The sequence below is a fragment of the Mytilus trossulus genome, chromosome 7, assembly GCF_036588685.1.
Source record: "Mytilus trossulus isolate FHL-02 chromosome 7, PNRI_Mtr1.1.1.hap1, whole genome shotgun sequence".
NCBI lineage: Eukaryota > Metazoa > Mollusca > Bivalvia > Mytilida > Mytilidae > Mytilus > Mytilus trossulus.
Window position 1 is genome coordinate 12,817,859 of NC_086379.1, and position 19,175 is coordinate 12,837,033.

Consider the following 19,175-nt stretch of genomic DNA (forward strand, 5'->3'; position numbering starts at 1 on the left):
GTCTTTAAACGATGTACAGAAATTTAATTACTTGAAATCTTAACTGTTCGGAGAAGCCACCCAATGCATAGCAGGTCTACAAATAACTAACACAAATTACGGACAAGCATTACATGTACTGAAACAAAGATTCGGTCAACCACACAAGATAGTACAAACATACATGCAGAGTTTAATCAGCCTTCCTAGTCCAACGTCAAATATTACACATTTGAAAAAATTCTACGACAGCATAGAAAACTACAACCCTTGGCCTTGAAAGTAAAGGGGAGTCTCACGAGTCGTTCGGAAGCCTTTTGTGCCCATAATATTAAATAAACTACCCGGGAATATACGATAAAACATGGTACGTGCCCACGGAGGGGACCACTGGAACTTGTCGTCGTTACGGCAAGCTATTCAACATGAGATAACGTTTAAGGAAGCGGGTCAGTCGGTAAACGGTGATGATATAGAGCCAAATTACACACCCACATCAGCATTCTTTACGGGTACAAAAGGCAACTACAAAGGCGAAGAGACATAACCAAGAAGCCGTGCATCTTTTGTTAAGGAGTTCACGCCCCATTAGCTTGTAAAACTGTTACGGAAATTGAAGCTCGAAAACGCATTGTTAAGGAGAACAGGCATGTTTCAATTGCTTAGGAAATCACAAAGTTGCCGATTGCAAATCCGATAAAACTTGTAAAAATTGTAATAAACGACACCATACCAGTATTTGTTCAAAGAATGAATCACACCTGTATACCAAGTCTAAAGATAGCAGTACATCAAAACCAGAAACCGATGCCGCAGTCGCAAGTATGCATTCATCCACATCATCAGTTAGATCGCAGGTATTGTTGAAAACCGCGATAGCGCCTATCACGTATGACAAGACACATATTAACACCGCCAATATACTATTCGACGAAGGAGCCCAGCGAAGCTTTATCACTCAAGAGATGGCCGATTTATTGAACCTGAGACCACACAGGAAAGAAGCGATAACGATATCCGGTTTCGGTGAATCCAACAAGAAGGTTAGAAATTTACAAATTGCTACTATATATATAAAAGGTCTAACGAATACGCTTATCCCTATTGAAGTTCGTATAGTACCACAGATTGCTTATCCAATACATACTTACGCAAGGAACCAGTCGAGCTTTCAGCATTTAAATGGATTGAAGTTAGCCCACCCAGCTTTACAGGACGAGGATTTTGAGATATCAGTCTTAGTTGGCGCCGATTATTATTGGGATATAGTTGGAGACAGAGTAATTAGAGGTTCCGTACTAACCGCTGTACAGTCCAAAGTTGGATACTTGCTATCAGGACCTATACAATTGAACACTAACAGCAATAATCAATCAACGTCATCGATTATGAACATTTTGATCCCACACAGACTAGAAGAATGTGAAATACATAAATTTTGGGAAATCGAATCCATAGGAACAGAAACATTCATTTGAAAGACAATAGGTACATCGCCAAGTTTCCATGGAAACCAGAACATCCGGAGTTGCCTAGCAACGAGGTGATCGCCAGAAAGAGAGCATACAACGTGATAAACCGATTTGCTAAAGAACCAGAGATGTTTAAGATATACGGTAACATTATCAACGACCAAGAAAATCGAGATTTCATAGAGAAGGTTGAGACCCCGGATGAGACTACTAATCGAGTACACTATATTCCGCACCACCCAGTGAAAAAAGATTCATCGACTACACCGATACGTATAGTATATGATTGCAGTTGTCGTCAAGTTTCAGAATCACCCAGCTTAAATGATTGCCTTTCTTCTACACCGCAGCAGCTTAATAAGCTAACAGATATTCTTACAAGATTCCGCTACGGGAAATACGCCTTAACAACTGATATTGAGAAAGCATTCCTCCAGATTGGACTAGACGAAGAAAACCGCGATTCCACTCGATTTTTCTGGCTTAGAGATCCAAGCAACCCCAAAAGCAACTTGAGACTTACAGATTCAAGGTAATTTTATTCGGAGCGACATGTTCGCCATTTATTTTTATCGCTACATTATTGAAACATTTATCAACGGTTACAAGTGCTACAGCTGAGATACTCAAGCGAGATTTGTATGTAGACAACGTACTTACAAGTGTTAATACGGAAGAAGCCGCCTTAGATTTCTTTGAAAAATCTAGAGAACTCATGACAAATGCAGGATTTAATTTGAGAACATGGAAGTCAAATAGCAATCAACTTAGCAACGCAGCTACAAAGGCAAACGTACTTGATACGGATAGCGAGGCGAAAATTCTTGGGATGCGTTGGGATGCGAAGTCAGACATATTGACATTTGCGAAATTAAATGAAGATCGTATAGATATTGATAATTCACAAGCGACAAAGAGAGAAATATTGAGTAAATCATCGTCAATTTACGACCCACTCGGAATTCTTGGACCAGTGACCGTAAGAATTAAGCTACTGGTACAAACATTATGGAAAGAAGGATACGATTGGGACCAGGTGTTGCCAAGCAACATAGTTAAATCATGGTATGAAATTTTAGATGACATCCGAGATGTAACAGTTAATACGAAAATCGCACGACATTATTTCAACGATCAAAATGAGAACGAAAACAACGAGAAAATCCCATTACATGTCTTTTTTGATGCCAGCCAACGCGCTTATGGAGCCAGTGCCTACTTGTGTAAAGGAAACACTTCTTCTCTCGTAATTGCAAAAAAACGGATCGCTCCGCTCGCCAAAATGACATTACCAAAGCTAGAATTGGTGGCTGCAGTAATAGGAGCTCGAATGGCTAAAAACCTCACGAAAACCCTAAAACCACAACGCACAGTACTATGGAGTGACAGTCAGATCGTTCTGCACTGGATTTCGTCTTTAAAATCATTTGGAAGATTTGTTCAGAATCATGTGATAGAAATTAAAGAATCGACACAAAATTACGACTGGAAATACGTACCAACAGACTCAAATCCAGCCGACCTTCAAACTAGAGGAATATCATCAACGCAATTCAAAGAATCGACTTTGTGGGAGCAAGGACCGTCGTGGATATCGGATGAGAACAGTTGGCCTACATGGACCCCACAAGGTAAACAAGAGACTCTTTTGTTAACGACAACAGTTGACAGCGAAATGACAAAACCGTGTGAATTAAGTGGAATTTCGAAAATAATTGATCTATCGAGGTTCTCGTCATTAAAGAAGTTACTACGAGTTACATGCTACGTGTTTAAATTTGTGAATGTATGTAAAAGTAAGCGACCGTATAACTTGAGGAAATATGCTAGACACGGAAAAGATATTACGAAAGATGAAATTGACCGCGCAACTTGTACATGGATTACAGATATTCAAAATGAAAAATTCAGTAATGAAAAGCAGCAACTCGCAAACCCGTCACATAACAAGAATCTACCGTTAGTAAGACAACTGCGCTTGTTCATAGATACAGAAGGTGTCATTCGATGCGCCGGGCGCATACACAATTCACAGTTAGACGACTCCGCGAAGTTTCCAGTGTTACTACCGAAGACAAATCTATTTACGGACTTAGTTATATTGAACGCGCACCTGCAGATGTTACATTCTGGTGCTGGACAGACAATTACGCAAATCCGCCAATCATAGTGGATACCTTCCATTAGACAATGCGTTAACCACATCGTACAGAAATGTGTAAAGTGCCGAAAAGTGACCGGAAAAGCCTTTCCACAGCAAATTTCGCCTCCGCTACCAAAGGATAGAGTCACCGATATGATACCGTTTACGACAACTGGTGTTGATTTCGCTGGACCACTATTCGTTAAAGATAATGGACTTGTTACAAAATCGTACATTTGCCTATTCACATGTGCGTGTATTCGTGCCGTATACGTAGAACTTGTTACAGATATAACAATCGAATCATTCAAATTAGCGTTTAGACGATTCGTTTGTAGGAGAGGAATTCCGAGTACTGTGTATTCCGATAATGCACCAACCTTTATTTCTGCCTCACATGACATTCCGAAGGAAATGATCATTCAAATTAAATGGAAATTTATTCCGAAAGCATCACCGTGGTACGTTGGATGGTGGGAGAGACTAGTTGGAATTACGAAAACGACATTAAAAAAAGTGCTCGGAAAATCACAAGTAAATTCTGACCAATTACGAACAACTTTGATAGAAATCGAACGGGTAATCAACGATCGTCCGATTACGTATGTGTCGTCCGACATTCGAGATCCAGAGCCGCTAACACCGTCACATCTACTGCAGGGAAGAAGATTATCGTAAGACAACAATTCTGATTCAGAGGACAATAATTTAAATGTAGATTTCACAGAAGCAAACAAACGTTACAACCATAAAGTAACTTTAATTGAACACTTTGCAAAACGATGGAGAATGGAATACCTCACCAGATTAAGAGAATTTCATCGCGTCGCCGGAGACCAAAGCGCACATGTGAAAATCGGTTCCGTCGTAAAAATCTTGGACAATTCACCGAGAATGATGTGGAAACTAGCTGTTATAGAAGATTTGATCACCGGGAAGGATGGAGTCGTAAGAGCAGTCAAACTACGTACACCAAATGGACTGATTACCACGAGACCAATTGTGAAACTGGTGCCACTGGAAATTTAATTGTTAAAAGTGTTTTTTCAATACCCTTTTTATGACCAATACATGAACAGTAATTGCATTTTGCGGCCCCCAGAATGTTGTGAATTAGTTTTAGTTTCAGTTTAGCACTTTATCACTTTTATTTGTTTAACGTTTTACCGCCATTTACGTAACAATAGGCCCGCAACGTCGTCTTTTGCCGACGTCTCTCTTGTATATAGACTAGTAAAGCATACGAAACATTGAAGACGCTTTTGTGTTTACTAATATCGATACGTCCAAAACAACTAGAATTGAAAGGGATCGATGTTGATCATATGCGTGATCAGGGTTACGACGGGGCTGCTAATATGTCGGGTATACACAAAGGCGTCCAATCGAGAATAAAAGAAAGAATACCTGGAGCAAGTTACATACATTGCAAAGCCCATAACCTGAATTTGTCAATAGTACATGCTAGTGAAGAACCATTAATTAGAAATCTTATGAACACTGTGCAGGCTATAGCTTTCGCATTCGATTACTCAGCAAAAGAGTCCTCTTTTTTAAAGAAAGCCTGGAACAGAATGCAGTAGTTAGAAAAGAAATGGATAGACGTCAAAAACTGAAAACCCTTTGTGAAACTCGTTGGGCCAGTCGATCAGAATCATTATATATTCTTGTCTTACTGCGTTTAAAGTTATAGTTGATTCCCTAGAGAACCTAGAGCAACATGGTGACTCAAAAGCTCGTAGCTATGCTTGTTCTATCAAGAAATTTGACTTTATTATCACTTTGGTTGCGGCACAGTCTATTTTGCAACCCTTAGTTCCCTTTTCTGAAATGCTACAAAGGAAATCTGTTGATCTCATTGAAGCTGTGTCTGAGAGTAAAGTTATAATAGAACAGTTGAACAGAAAACGGAACAGCATAGAAGCCTGGGATGAGTTGTTTCAGAAAGCAGTACAAGTAGCCGATACCGCGGAGGAGGTTCCTGCCATGCCGAGAGCTGCCGGTAGACAGCTTCATTGCGTAAATGTACCAGCTGAAACGCCCAGTCAGTACTGGAAACGTGCGATGTTTCTGCCATTTCTTGATCACCTAATACATGAACTTACACGCAGATTGGTTTCCAACGAAGATCGGTTTTCTGCCCAGTATTTGATACCAACAAAGCTAGATGGGATTAATCAATAAGTTATCAATACTTTATTTGAGACATTTAGAGATGACCTTGATATTAACAATGTTGCACAATTTCGCGAGGAAGTTGAACGATGGATTGTTAGGTGGGATATAGCAGCAAACCCAAAGCCATTCACTCTTTCGGAAACTCTGCCAGTGACAAACAGTGACTTATATCCAAACATTTACATTTGTCTGCTGATTCTAGTGACAATGCCGGTGACAACAGCAACAACAGAGAGGAGGTTTAGCGTTATGAGAAGAGTGAAAACTTATGTCCGATCTGCAATGCATACAGAAAGACTTTCTGGTCTCTCCATTCTGCATGCATACAAACATTGGGAAATTGACACTACACATTTGCTGTAAAGAAGAAACGTCGTTTGGGATTCCTTTTCTACGACCAAAATTAATATGACTTTAAGTTAAAAATTCAAAAGATTGAATAATTGTTTTGATATGTCTAACAGAAACTCCACATAATATACAAATGATTATGGAGTACTGTGTTTGTGTTTATGTTTTTGACTATTGTTTTTTATACATATTTACTTACATGCACTTCATTTGAACTTTGATGGACAGTGTTGTCTCCTAGCAAATCATACCACACCTCCTTATTTGTATATCTTCTTTGCTCAATACAAATACAAATATCAAAATACAGACTCAGACGTACTTATGAATATAATTACTGACTCAGACGTACTTATGAATATAATTATTTATTTTCTGTGACTGTATCTTACATTAATTTGTAGGATCCTTTACTATAGATAATTTAGCTGATCTGTAACAATAACATCTTCATGCCTTATATATCATGTACTGTAGTACGCCGCTAGATTAAAACTGACGTGGAAAGGTAACATATGGCCACCGAAAGCTCTTTTATTGAGAGCCCAGGTGGTCGTGTGGTCTAGCGGGACGGCTGCAGTGCAGGCGATTTGGTGTCACGATATCACAGTAGCATGGGTTCGAATCCCGGCGAGGGAAGAATCAAAAATTTGCGAAAGCAAATTTACAGATCTAACATTGTTGGGTTGATGTTTAGACGAGTTGTATATACATTATGTACACAGCCATGTATCACCATCATTGATGGCGATCCGATGGATACATCTGTTGTAGTGTTGTCACTGACTCAGACGTACTTATGAATATAATTATTATCTGTGACTGTATCTTACATTAATTTGTAGGATCCTTTACTATAGATAATTTAGCTGATCTGTAACAATAACATCTTCATGCCTTATATATCATGTACTGTAGATTAAAACTGACGTGGAAAGGTAACATATGGCCACCGAAAGCTCTTTTATTGAGAGCCCAGGTGGTCGTGTGGTCTAGCGGGACGGCTGCAGTGCAGGCGATTTGGTGTCACGATATCACAGTAGCATGGGTTCGAATCCCGGCGAGGGAAGAACCAAAAATTTGCGAAAGCAAATTTACACATCTAACATTGTTGGGTTGATGTTTAGACGAGTTGTATATACATATATATATATATATATATAAGTACGTCTGAGTCAGTGACAACTCTACAACAGATGTATCCATTGGATCGCCATCAATGATGGTGATACATGGCTGTGTACACAATGTATATACAACTCGTCTAAACATCAACCCATCAATGTTAGATCTGTAAATTTTCGCAAATTTTTGGTTCTTCCCTCGCCGGGATTCGAACCCATGCTACTGTGATATCGTGACACCAAATCGCCTGCACTGCAGCCGTCCCGCGACACCACACGATCACCTGGGCTCTCAAAAAAAGAGTTTCGCTGGCCGTGTTACCTTTCCACGTCAGTTTTAATCTAGCGGCGTACTACAGTACATGATATATAAGGCATGAAGATGTTATTGTTACAGATCAGCTAAATTATCTATAGTAAAGGATCCTACAAATTAATGTAATATACAGTCACAGAAAATAATTGTATTTATAAGTACGTCTGAGTCAGTGACAACTCTACAACAGATGTATCCATTGGATCGCCATCAATGATGGTGATACATGGCTGTGTACATAATGTATATACAACTCGTCTAAACATCAACCCAACAATGTTAGATTTGTTCGCAAATTTTTGGTTCTTATATATATAGAACAAACCTTCGTGATTTTTAAAAGAACTCACGGCGTACAAAAAGAAACTAAAAAAAACCGTGTAAAGTGTTCATTGTATTCGAACATTTCGAAGTGACACAAATAATTGACAAAAAAAACCACAACAAAAGTATACAAATTTTAATAAGGTTATTACTGTTTAAAAACGCTAAATCTGCGGAGCGTCGGAGGGCTTCGCCCCCTGGCCCCCCTACCAGGGCTTCCACATCATTGACCTGCTAGCTACTCCCCTGGATACGGATAAAAGACATTTGCTATGAATTTATGCCGGGTTTCTTCACATCAAATTCAATAGATGAAATAATAAAACAAAAATTTCCTGATGAAAAAACAGAACAAATAAAAACAGCTTTCGAAAAAATCATACGATGTATTCCTGAAGAGTGGAAAGAATTATTAAAATCCGAAAATCCTCTGAATGTTGAAAATGCTCCGATTGTTAAAATTTGTTTAGATAATGACAGAAAAATTCACTTTAGAAGTGCTGTGACGAAATTGTTTTACAGCCTTCTTCTGTCAAAATTTTTTGAAACGCCCTCTGCTGAAAAGCATTGGGCGGAGCACTAGCCGCCTCTCAATTTCAAAAGTCTTTATTTGGTTGTCAATCAGAGTTGTTTACCTCCTGATTGTCATTGTTTAAATTATAGGATTGTCCATCGAGCTATTTTTACACTTGAAAAGTTGGTCAGAATAGGTCAGGCAGATACACTGGGGTAAAGCTGATGACCGTAACTGCATTCACGGTCATCCCAAGATGTCAGCTGAAAAATTAGGTCAGTATTTTTATTGTCTGTTAAGGTGTTTCTACATCATTTTCTTTACAAAGCATACCTTGATACGATGTAAATTTATAAAAGATTCACGCGGAAGTCGCAAATCTCTACCGAGGAACGTGTATAAAACGGGAATTTGGATTTGAAAAATTCGCTAGGATGACCGTAAGTCGTAATCGAGATGACCGTAACAGGATTAGCGATTCATAACAAGGCTGACCGTAATTGGTTAAAAGATTACCGTAAATTGTTAGGGATGACCGTAATTTATAAAGAATGACTAAATTTAAAAGGATGACCGTCAATTGAAAGAAATATCCATATTTGTATTCATTGTTTTTGTTGTGTTTGTCGCAATAGGGGCTCGGTTAGTTCTTTTTAACTATTTGGCGTATTTTTAGTTTATATGAAAATGATAGTAAATAGTATAATCGATGTTGTGAGTAGTTTTGATTTAAATGGACACTAGAGACAATAAACACTGCAAACAATAGGTGATTTTAACTGTGTAACTGAGTGGACCGTATCAAATGAAACTCGTATTTCTGTTTATTTTGCTATCTTCTGCATCTATAATACTTAAATTACGAGGTCCAATTTGTCAGCCGTCATCACGTAAAAAAGACGAATCGTAGAATTTAATATTATATATAATTAATATAGTACAAAGATGTAGATTAAAAATTACACCCCTTCAGGCCCTTTTGTTTTCCACGTAATTAATATTGCCAATAATTAAGAAGTTCCGTGTCGAGTCCGGTACCGATACCAATAGTATATTCACATGTTACCTATTACCTTATTTGTACGTTCCGCATCTGACAGGCGCACCACCGAACGGTGTTTTCAGGATTAATATGCTATATACACGGGTCAATCATTAATCACAGGGTTGACACTATTAAATTGTCAAATTGCTGCTTATTGTAGTATTTTAATCAGTAAAACTTTCTATGATAACAATACGAATACTTAAAATCTGGACTAAAAATAAGGCGTATAGGTACAGTTTTCAATTTGTTAATGGGCATAACGTAAACCAGCGAATCAAAGAATTCAACTTTATTTATTACTAATATAGGACAATGCTGTTGGTTAAAAAAATACTCCATTCCAGGATCTTTTGTTTTCCAAATAATTTATATTTAATACCAATAATTGATAAATTCCACGGGTTCAAACAGAAAGATTTAAAAGCAGAAAAAAAAAACCGGCGTATCTTATAATCGGCACGACTTTATCAGATGACTTCTAAAATAAGGCTTGCACATAGTTATATACTTTAATTCATTCACGGACCCGTGATATCACGGGTGTGTTCTAGTATTTAAAAAAAATGCAACAAAAAAAAACTAGGTAAGTTAGTTTTTTTTCTCAAACATAGACTTTATGTGCGTATTGGTATGCGTTTATTTTTCTACATTGGTTAGAGGTATAGGGGGAGGGTTGAGATCTCACAAACATGTTTAACCCCGCCGCATTTTTGCGCATGTCCCAAGTCAGGAGCCTCTGGCCTTTGTTAGTCTTGTATTATTTTTATATTAGTTTCTTGTGTACAATTTGGAAATTAGTATGGCGTTCATTATCACTGAACTAGTATATATTTGTTTAAGGGCCAGCTGAAGAACGCCTCCGGGTGCGGGAATTTCTCGCTACATTGAAGATCTGTTGGTGACCTTCTGCTGTTGTTTTTTATTTGGTCGGGTTGTTGTCTCTTTGACACATTCCCCATTTCCATTCTCAATTTTATTTATATAACTTTTACATATCTACAGGTCCTGCCATGCTTTAAGGTTTGTGTACCCTTCTGTAGCCATTTTTGTACGATTTTTTTTAAAAACATCAATTGTATCAAAACTACAGATATAATGAAAAATAGATACAGTCCATTTTAAACATATACTTGATTCAAAGCATTATTATTTACTGTTGCATTGCATTGAATTGAAAAAGAGTACTTTGTGGCAAATTAACCAATATTTTTATAGAAAATTCACAGCCTTTAATAAAGAGATTTTTGTTATAAAATTTGAAACATAGATTACTCACTTGCTTTTCAATGATGTGCTAGTGTTTATTTTTTACAAAAAGTTCTAACCAACCTATAAATTTCAAAATACCTCGTGCAGAGTAATTAAAGTCGAGCGCACCCAAAAAGCTGTACTTGATTTGGTCCATATTTTTATTTGTTCTAACCAATAACTACATTAATTTTAATAAACTTGTTTTAAGGAAATCAATGCTAGCACTGCATGCAATAATCCTATATATATCGGTCATCAAATCGCCAAATATGATAGAACAAGGATAAAGGCTATGGAATTTCTATAAAATTTCCATATGTTTAGCATTGAAGCAACACAAGGGTACATAATCCTTAATACGTTCCTAGATGCATCAGTTTGTCTGTTCTCGTTAATAGATATGTGTGTGTAAAAACGGCCATATTTTTCAATTCCCTCAGATGAACCTTTAACATTATGAATATCCGGTAATTGAGCCCATCCCAGTGTATGGTTCCAGAGGAGCAGAATAAAATCTTGATTTGTCTACATTAGATGAGGTGAACTTGCAAGTGGAAAATTGATAACACATGTACGTATCTGAAATAAAATAAAAAACTAACATCTGCAATGGTTGTTGAAACGATATAATATAAATGGGCCATTTGGCTGTACATCCATTGTCTTTTTGGCATTTTTAAAAAGCTGTATTTATTATATAAAGTTAATAGGAATCTCAGAAATAAAAAAAATCTTTTGGCTTGTAGTTGGATGCTACATATGACGAACCATGTATTTGAAGCACTTCTTATTTTTGTCTACCTTTATGATAAAGTTGTCTTATAAATACGTCTTAGACCAACACGATTAATTATTTGATACAAAAAATGTAATACATATACGGATATTTCTTAGAAATGACGGTTATACTATGGAAGTTACGGTCATCCTTTATAAATTACGGTCATCCTTTCGAAATTACGGTCATCATTTCACCAATCACGGTCATCCTTATTATATATTACGGTCATCTTGAAAATATTTTAAAGATGATTTACGGTCATCTTAGCGAATTTTTCAAATCCAATTTCCCGTTCTATACACGTTCCTCGGTAGAGATTTGTGACTTCCGTGTGAATCTTTTATAAATTTACATCGTACCAATTTATGCTTTGTAAAGAAAATGATGTAGAAACACCTTAACAGACAATACAAATACTGACCTAATTTTTCGTCCGACATCTTGGGATGACCGTGAATGCAGTTACGGTCATCAGCTTTACCCCAGTGAGATACAGGCACATGCAAAGCGTGCGGCCAAGGTATAGAGAATCTTGGTCACCTGTTTGTACATTGTCAAAAGATTCAACCACTTCATGATTACCTGAAAGACACATTACACAACATTTTTATTAAGTACCCACCTGATATGGTTAATTGCATTGATTAATAATTACAGTAGATGTAAGTTTCATTATAATACGTTATTTTGATTGGCTAACATGTTATTCGGTAAACAATTGCATCAGACAATAACATTTATCATGCATGATGACACGAGGTCCCACAAAAAAGTGTACAGGTGAATTAAATAAAACTGGATAAAAATCGTCTTTTCATGATTTTAGCCAAAAAATGTAATTATAAGTATTGAATACTTCTTTTTGAAACTTTATAGGGTTGCAAAAGCGTTGACCGTGCGTACATTTTTAGAATGAAGCGCTTCCGAGCTTCATACAAAATGTACTTCGGTCAACGCTTTTACCACCCAATAAATTTACAAAAAGAAGTATTGTAATGAGAAATAGATGTTTTTTCTGTACTGATGTTTGTTCTTCTTGTTGCTCTTTTCCCCCGGACTCTCGACATATGAACTACATATGTGAGAGTGGGTTCTGGACTCTTACATTTTGTTGGAACTAGTCATGGACATCTTGGTTAGCTGACACCTATAAGATTCAAAAATCGGACTCTCGACAGACACACTACATCTGTGAGAGTTGATGTTGGGACCTTTACATGTTGTGGGGAAAACTAGCTTATGTCTCGAATGAAATGAGACATTGCGGCTCTGCTACCGTTGTTGAAAGCAGGCCAGCTGTCCTGATGTTGTAGAGACAGACTGGGAACAACTGACACCTATAAGATTCAAAATTCAAACTCTATAATAAAATAAATAAAAACAAAAATAATACAAAACAGTTACAAACAACAATAAAGTAAAACAAATACTTTCCATTATTTCCCTAACAGAAAACAATAAATATGTTGATTAAACTTTATTTATGATAACTATGTACTATCTTTATTTCAGTTAAACTTATTTAAAAATAATCTATTTTAAATCTTAATACTTTTAAAATCATGACTTACCTATAAGTTTCAAAATTCAAACTTTGACGTCTCAAAGCAGAATTTCTACTTATATAGTAATCATTAAATTATTGTTATGCCAACGTGGCTTTCTTTGTCACGATTTGATTAGAACATATCTACTATGTTTACTGTCCGAAATTAGGTCAAAATGTTGCATAAGTTAATGGTCCATATATAATAGAGAGGTCAACTTGACTTTGGTGATAATAAATAATCTTTAAATGACCAGAGAACTGTTTGCATTATCTAACGGTATACATATTGATTAAGATAATCAATACCTTTCTTATTTAAATAAAATTTAATTAATAATTCTAACGTCAGCTATGTCCAAAATTTAGTCCAAATATCTGTCACAATACATCACTCTCCTTAGAAATTTTGGACTCCAAAATAAAATAAATAATAAAGAATATTTAAGAGAAATTGTGTAAAATTTTATGTTTACTATATTAATTTGAAAATGGATTTATAACTTTTAATTATTAATGTAAGTAAATAATCAATATCTATATTTAAACCTCAAAACAATATAGACAACAAACAATTGAGTGGCGAAAAATTAATGGATACATAAACATATAGCATTTAGTATTTGATTTTAAGCGATAAAAAATTTGAATTTATTTTTAATATTTTTCTCTTTTTTTTTCTTTTTTTTCATTATTTAGATTCCCTAATCATACTATTCAATTGGTGTTTTCTTTTTCCTTTTTCTTTTTTAATTTAATTGATGTTATGATGATAAAATACTATTAAGTATCAATTATAAATCGTTGTTCTTTAAAGTTTGTTACCCACATGCTAACAAAAGAACGTTTATTTTTACAGTTGATGAAATGTAATTAGAAATATATGCAAAGTGTTTAAACAAAACGTTGTAAAAATATATGAATTATGAAAAACTTGAATAAATCTTAAACAGAATTTGATTTTGCTTATTGCAGTCTCTAATTTACTGTCTTATCATTTTGATGGTGTTCCTGCTCCTGAGGTAACCCATTTGTGAATTGATTGTGGCGTCCCTGCTCCGGAGGTGACCCATGCGTATATTTTGTATGGCGTTCCTTCTTGTGAGGTAACCCATTATATCTATTAATTGTGGTGTCCCTGCTCCTGAGGTGACCCATGCGCATATATTTTGTATGGAGTTCCTTCTTGTGAGGTAACCCATTATATCTATCGTTTGTGGCGTCCCTTCTGCTGAGGTGACCCATTATCTTTTATTTGTGGCGTTCCTGCTATTCAGGTAGCCTGAGCATTATGCTTGCCTATTTATGTATATATTAAACTATTATAACTCTGATTTTTCAAAAATGTACAGTAAACGGCAACAAGAATTTGACTAACTTGTTCCTAATAGGTAACTTACAAACAAGGATATTTACGTTACGTAACTCTTAATGAAGTTTGAACCTATTCTTAGAGATGACTTATTGCAAATATTAACATTGACATACGTTTGATACATTTTTTTGTACAAACAAAGTTCAAATTAACCATCATTCATTCTGAAAGTTATTCAATGGATGATTTAAATGAATTAAATTTTACAACATTTTATGAAAAACATAATTTTAATAATTTTAATATTTAAACAGTCTTTTAGAAAAGTTTATCTAAAAATTTAAGACATGAAACGCAATAAAATTTGTGAAATGAAAATGAACATTTTGTTTCATATTTAAAAATTTAAATTAAAAATTTAGATTTTAGATAAGCTTTATGATGTACTTACAGTTTCATGAAAATATATGTTTTCAATTGAAATACACAATAATATAAATTAACTTTTAATGTCATTGATGTTGATAAAGTTCTTTTCTTATGATAATATGATCCTTGATATTCAGCTGATGTCTTTGTTAAATGGTGTATTTCGATTATTCACAAATAAAGCATTCACTGTACATACATTGTATATAAAATTATATAGTCCGAACGGTAAACAAATTATGTCCAACTGTAAATCTTCTGGTTCTAAATGTTGAAACACTGTCTTAGTTTCTGGCATGCTGTAAGATAGGTGTCGATGTTTGGCGTCCAACTTTTAGTAACGGGCCTCCATCAAATATTATAACAAAAATTTAGGTTGAATATTCCGTGCTCTGGAACATGGTCTGTTGGATGTGCTTTGATCTTCAGACTCTCGACATATGAACTACATGTGTGAAAGCTGAGTCTGGAATCTTACATTTTGTGGGAGAAACTTGCTGTGAACATCTGGATGGGAGAACTAGCTGGGAACAATGCCGACGATGGTATTTGGCATTGCCGCTGTTAAGGCAAGCCGCCGGCCGTTGTTTGCAATGTAGAGGCAGGCCGGGATCGACTAGCTGACACCTATAAGTTTCAAAATTCAAACTCTATAATAAAATAAATAAAAACAAAAATAATACAAAACAGTTACAAACAACAATAAAGTAAAACAAATACTTTCCATTATTTCCCTAACAGAAAACAATAAATATTTTGATTAAACTTTATTTATGATAACTATGTACTATCTTTATTTCAGTTAAACTTATTTAAAAATAATCTATTTTAAATCTTAATACTTTTAAAATCATGACTTACCTATAAGTTTCAAAATTCAAACTTTGACGTCTCAAAGCAGAATTTCTACGTATATAGTAATCATTAAATTATTGTTATGCCAACGTGGCTTTCTTTGTCACGATTTGATTAGAACATATCTACTATGTTTACTGTCCGAAATTAGGTCAAAATGTTGCATAAGTTAATGGTCCATATATAATAGAGAGGTCAACTTGACTTTGGTGATAATAAATAATCTTTAAATGACCAGAGAACTGTTTGCATTATCTAACGGTATACATATTGATTAAGATAATCAATACCTTTCTTATTTAAATAAAATTTAATTAATAATTCTAACGTCAGCTATGTCCAAAATTTAGTCCAAATATCTGTCACAATAGAAGCATTCAATTCTTAATGAACAGTTATTTTTACTTGGGTTTTTAAGGTTCATGTGGACCCTATGGCTAAAATGGCCGTATTTTAACCCCAAAATTTACTCTGAGTACAGACAAACCTGCGCATCTGTAAAAAAATTCAGGCATCGCATGCCTTAGATAAATGAATTTTAAGTATGTTTTATGTTTTAGAAAAATAAAAACTTACCAGGATTTTGCTGTGCACTTTTTTTCATTCCTCCAGAAGGTGCCAAAATAAACTAAGTTAGGAAACAGTTGAGAACTTCCCCACAGGAAAAATTTAAGTGAGCATTAAGCTGGGGTCACACATTCACGATTTTTACTACCGTCCTTGACAGGACCATTCCCGATTAAATTTCATTAAAAGTCTGATGGAAATTCAAACTTAAATTAAAATTTGTAAAAAAAAATTTGATCACGACAACAATCAGATATAGTTCAGGAAGCGTCGATATTCAACCGTCTCCAAGCGAATTTGTCCCGATAATCCCGTTCTCAATCCGCTTCTAATCCGATTTGTATTTTTCGCCAGGTAAAATTCGACCGAGTCTGTCACGACTGCGTCCCGACTCTACCGAATGTAATCCGACAGATATCAGACAGTGACCAGACAGTGAACCGACGCTAATGGAAGTTATCCGTTCGAAAACTGTCGGCATATTCGGGATGATCAGGTACTGTCGGAACGTAATCATATTACGGTCCGCTCTATCGCATTGCAAACGGCTTTGTCTGGTCTCAGTCGAATTGTGTTCTGTAATTGTCGGGACTCTGACGTGGGTATCATTGACGAATTTCGTATTAATAACGGGACTGTTTCGGAACGGTTTCGGCAAAAAACGGTTCGCAATCGACAAGATCTGGATGCAATCTGGACTCAATCGGCAGAAAAACAGCTATGAAAAATTACTCCAGATCATTCCCGTTCCAAAGGACACCGTCCAGAATACACAAGACATTGTTCGGAATTCGATCCGATACAGCAGAATCTGTCGCGACATACATGTAGCCACGATTATAATCCGACTAGACAAAATCGGCTGAGTTGCCCCGAATGTTATGGGACGCACCTAACTGTCAGGGTGCTTTGCCGAACTATTCGGACCCTTCCCGACCCGTAGGAATCTGTTACGAACTAAAACGACTGCGTTCAAACAATAATAGGACATATCAGATAATTGTGGATACTAATCCGACTTTTTCACTTTTCGTGTCGTATTACTGTCTGATCTCAAACGGGAGCAATAATCGGCAATGTTAGCTGGACAATAGATACCCGACAACAATTTGTTATTTAAACTGTGTACCTGAGTGGACCATATCAAGGTAAACTCAACTGTTTGTTAATTTTATCATCTTCTGCAGAGACGAAAAAAAGTGTACGGCTAAATCAAAATAAGTTATGAATTTTCTAAATCATACAATGCATTTGAATTCTATTTATCTAGGGCATGCTATGCCTTATAACTTTTCCAGATGCACAGGTTTGCCTGTACTCAGAGAAAATTTTGAGGTGAAAATACGGCCATTTTAGCCATAGGGTCCACATGAACCTTAAAACGTTCACAAGTTATTAATACTTATTTTCTAAACTTTTTCCTTAGTGTAGCCCGAGTTTGCATATTCAAAACACGGAATTTAAAAGTTTTTCATGACAAAGAAATAGATGCATTACGTCTATTCAAATACACAATAAGAAAATACATTGAATACGCATACACGTATTATAAAATGACACAACAAAGACAATTATTCTACAAATATTTTTTACACAAAAACACTTTATTAGATATTCAAAACGACACCATAGTTTTGTTTGTCTAGACAGTCACTTCTATTTGATTGGTTGTTAGAACAAAAGGTCACATTCCAAAGTAAAATTATCGATCGCACTTAGGTGTGTTTGACTTTTGAAAATATTTTGGAGTTGTCTCGCTTTCAATATAGAATTTGTCCACCATCTATTCATATAGACTTTTTTTTTTTTTAAATGAATCGCCTTCAAAATAATTAGGGACATATGTGCTGTATATATTTCTTTTAACTTTTAAACATGTATCATCTAGATGTATTTTAATTTTTACTAATGTAGGAGGATAACTACTAACAACTCTGTATATAGAAAAAATCTCACCAACGAGGGATGTCTCATGGCGACAGTATGTAAATATGTAATAAAATTTGTATTAATGATAAAAAAAAAACTACAGACTTAACTGTCGAAAATACGCGCTAGTTCGAACCTATAAGAATCACTCGTTTTTGAGGGGACAAAATATCGTAAGTTAAAAGTTATGATAAAAGTTATCTTAAGTTAACATGGTTGTCAGTGGATTCTTGAAAAATAATCCACCGTTAGAACAATAGACTGACGTCAGAGAAATGGGTTAAATCTATATAATGTATATCTATCTAGTTATCTGTAGGTTGCCAGAGGTAACTGAAAAATGATCTATACAAAACAATAGTTATCTATGAATCTATATAGTTGAAAAATATATATCGTTGAATCTATACGTGTGTAAATATTTAAATTTCAGTTTAATAATAAAAACTCTGTGGTCAATACTGCCAATAAATCTTAGTTTTACAAGCCATCTCGAATAAAATATATTAATATAAATCAAATAAGTACACGTCTTTGATACACTTTTTACTGTTTTGTTTAAGTTTTGAATGCTTTGTGAAATTGTTTGACGGGCAACTATTTATTAAGATCAGACTCGTTCATTCTTATTTGTCGTGTTTTTTTTATTTCAAAAGCTCGTGAAATTATTTATCCCATGTGCCATTTGTTGTTGCCTTTTCTTTCTACAAAGCATGATTTTATACTTCTTTTTAGTCACTCAAATGTTATGTAAACACCTGATCTTCTATGAAGTCATCTTCTATGAAGTCGCAATCTACATCGATTACATCATCTAAATTAACTCAAAATCACTTTTATTACTGTTTATAAGACGTAAGGCCATTGTTAGTGTCGTCTGTCCTCTGTTACTTGAGAGTAATGACAATACCAATATCCTGTAATATCCCTCATTAAAAGAATCGTTTGGAATTCTCCAACCATCTTTTGCATAAAACAATGACCCTAAATAAAAACGTAAACAATCGAAGTATTTGATCTTTTAAAGGTAATTTCTTATATTAAAAATTATGT

General features: G+C 35.2%; 1 protein-coding gene across 1 annotated transcript; it reads left to right on the plus strand.

Moving 5' to 3' along the window:
- Window positions 1–1,579: 1,579 nt before the first annotated feature.
- Window positions 1,580–1,987, plus strand: LOC134726161 (uncharacterized). Its single transcript, XM_063590562.1, has one exon. The coding sequence runs from the start codon at window positions 1,580–1,582 to the stop codon at window positions 1,985–1,987; it is 408 nt and encodes a 135-aa protein (XP_063446632.1).
- The last annotated feature ends 17,188 nt before the right edge of the window (window positions 1,988–19,175 follow it).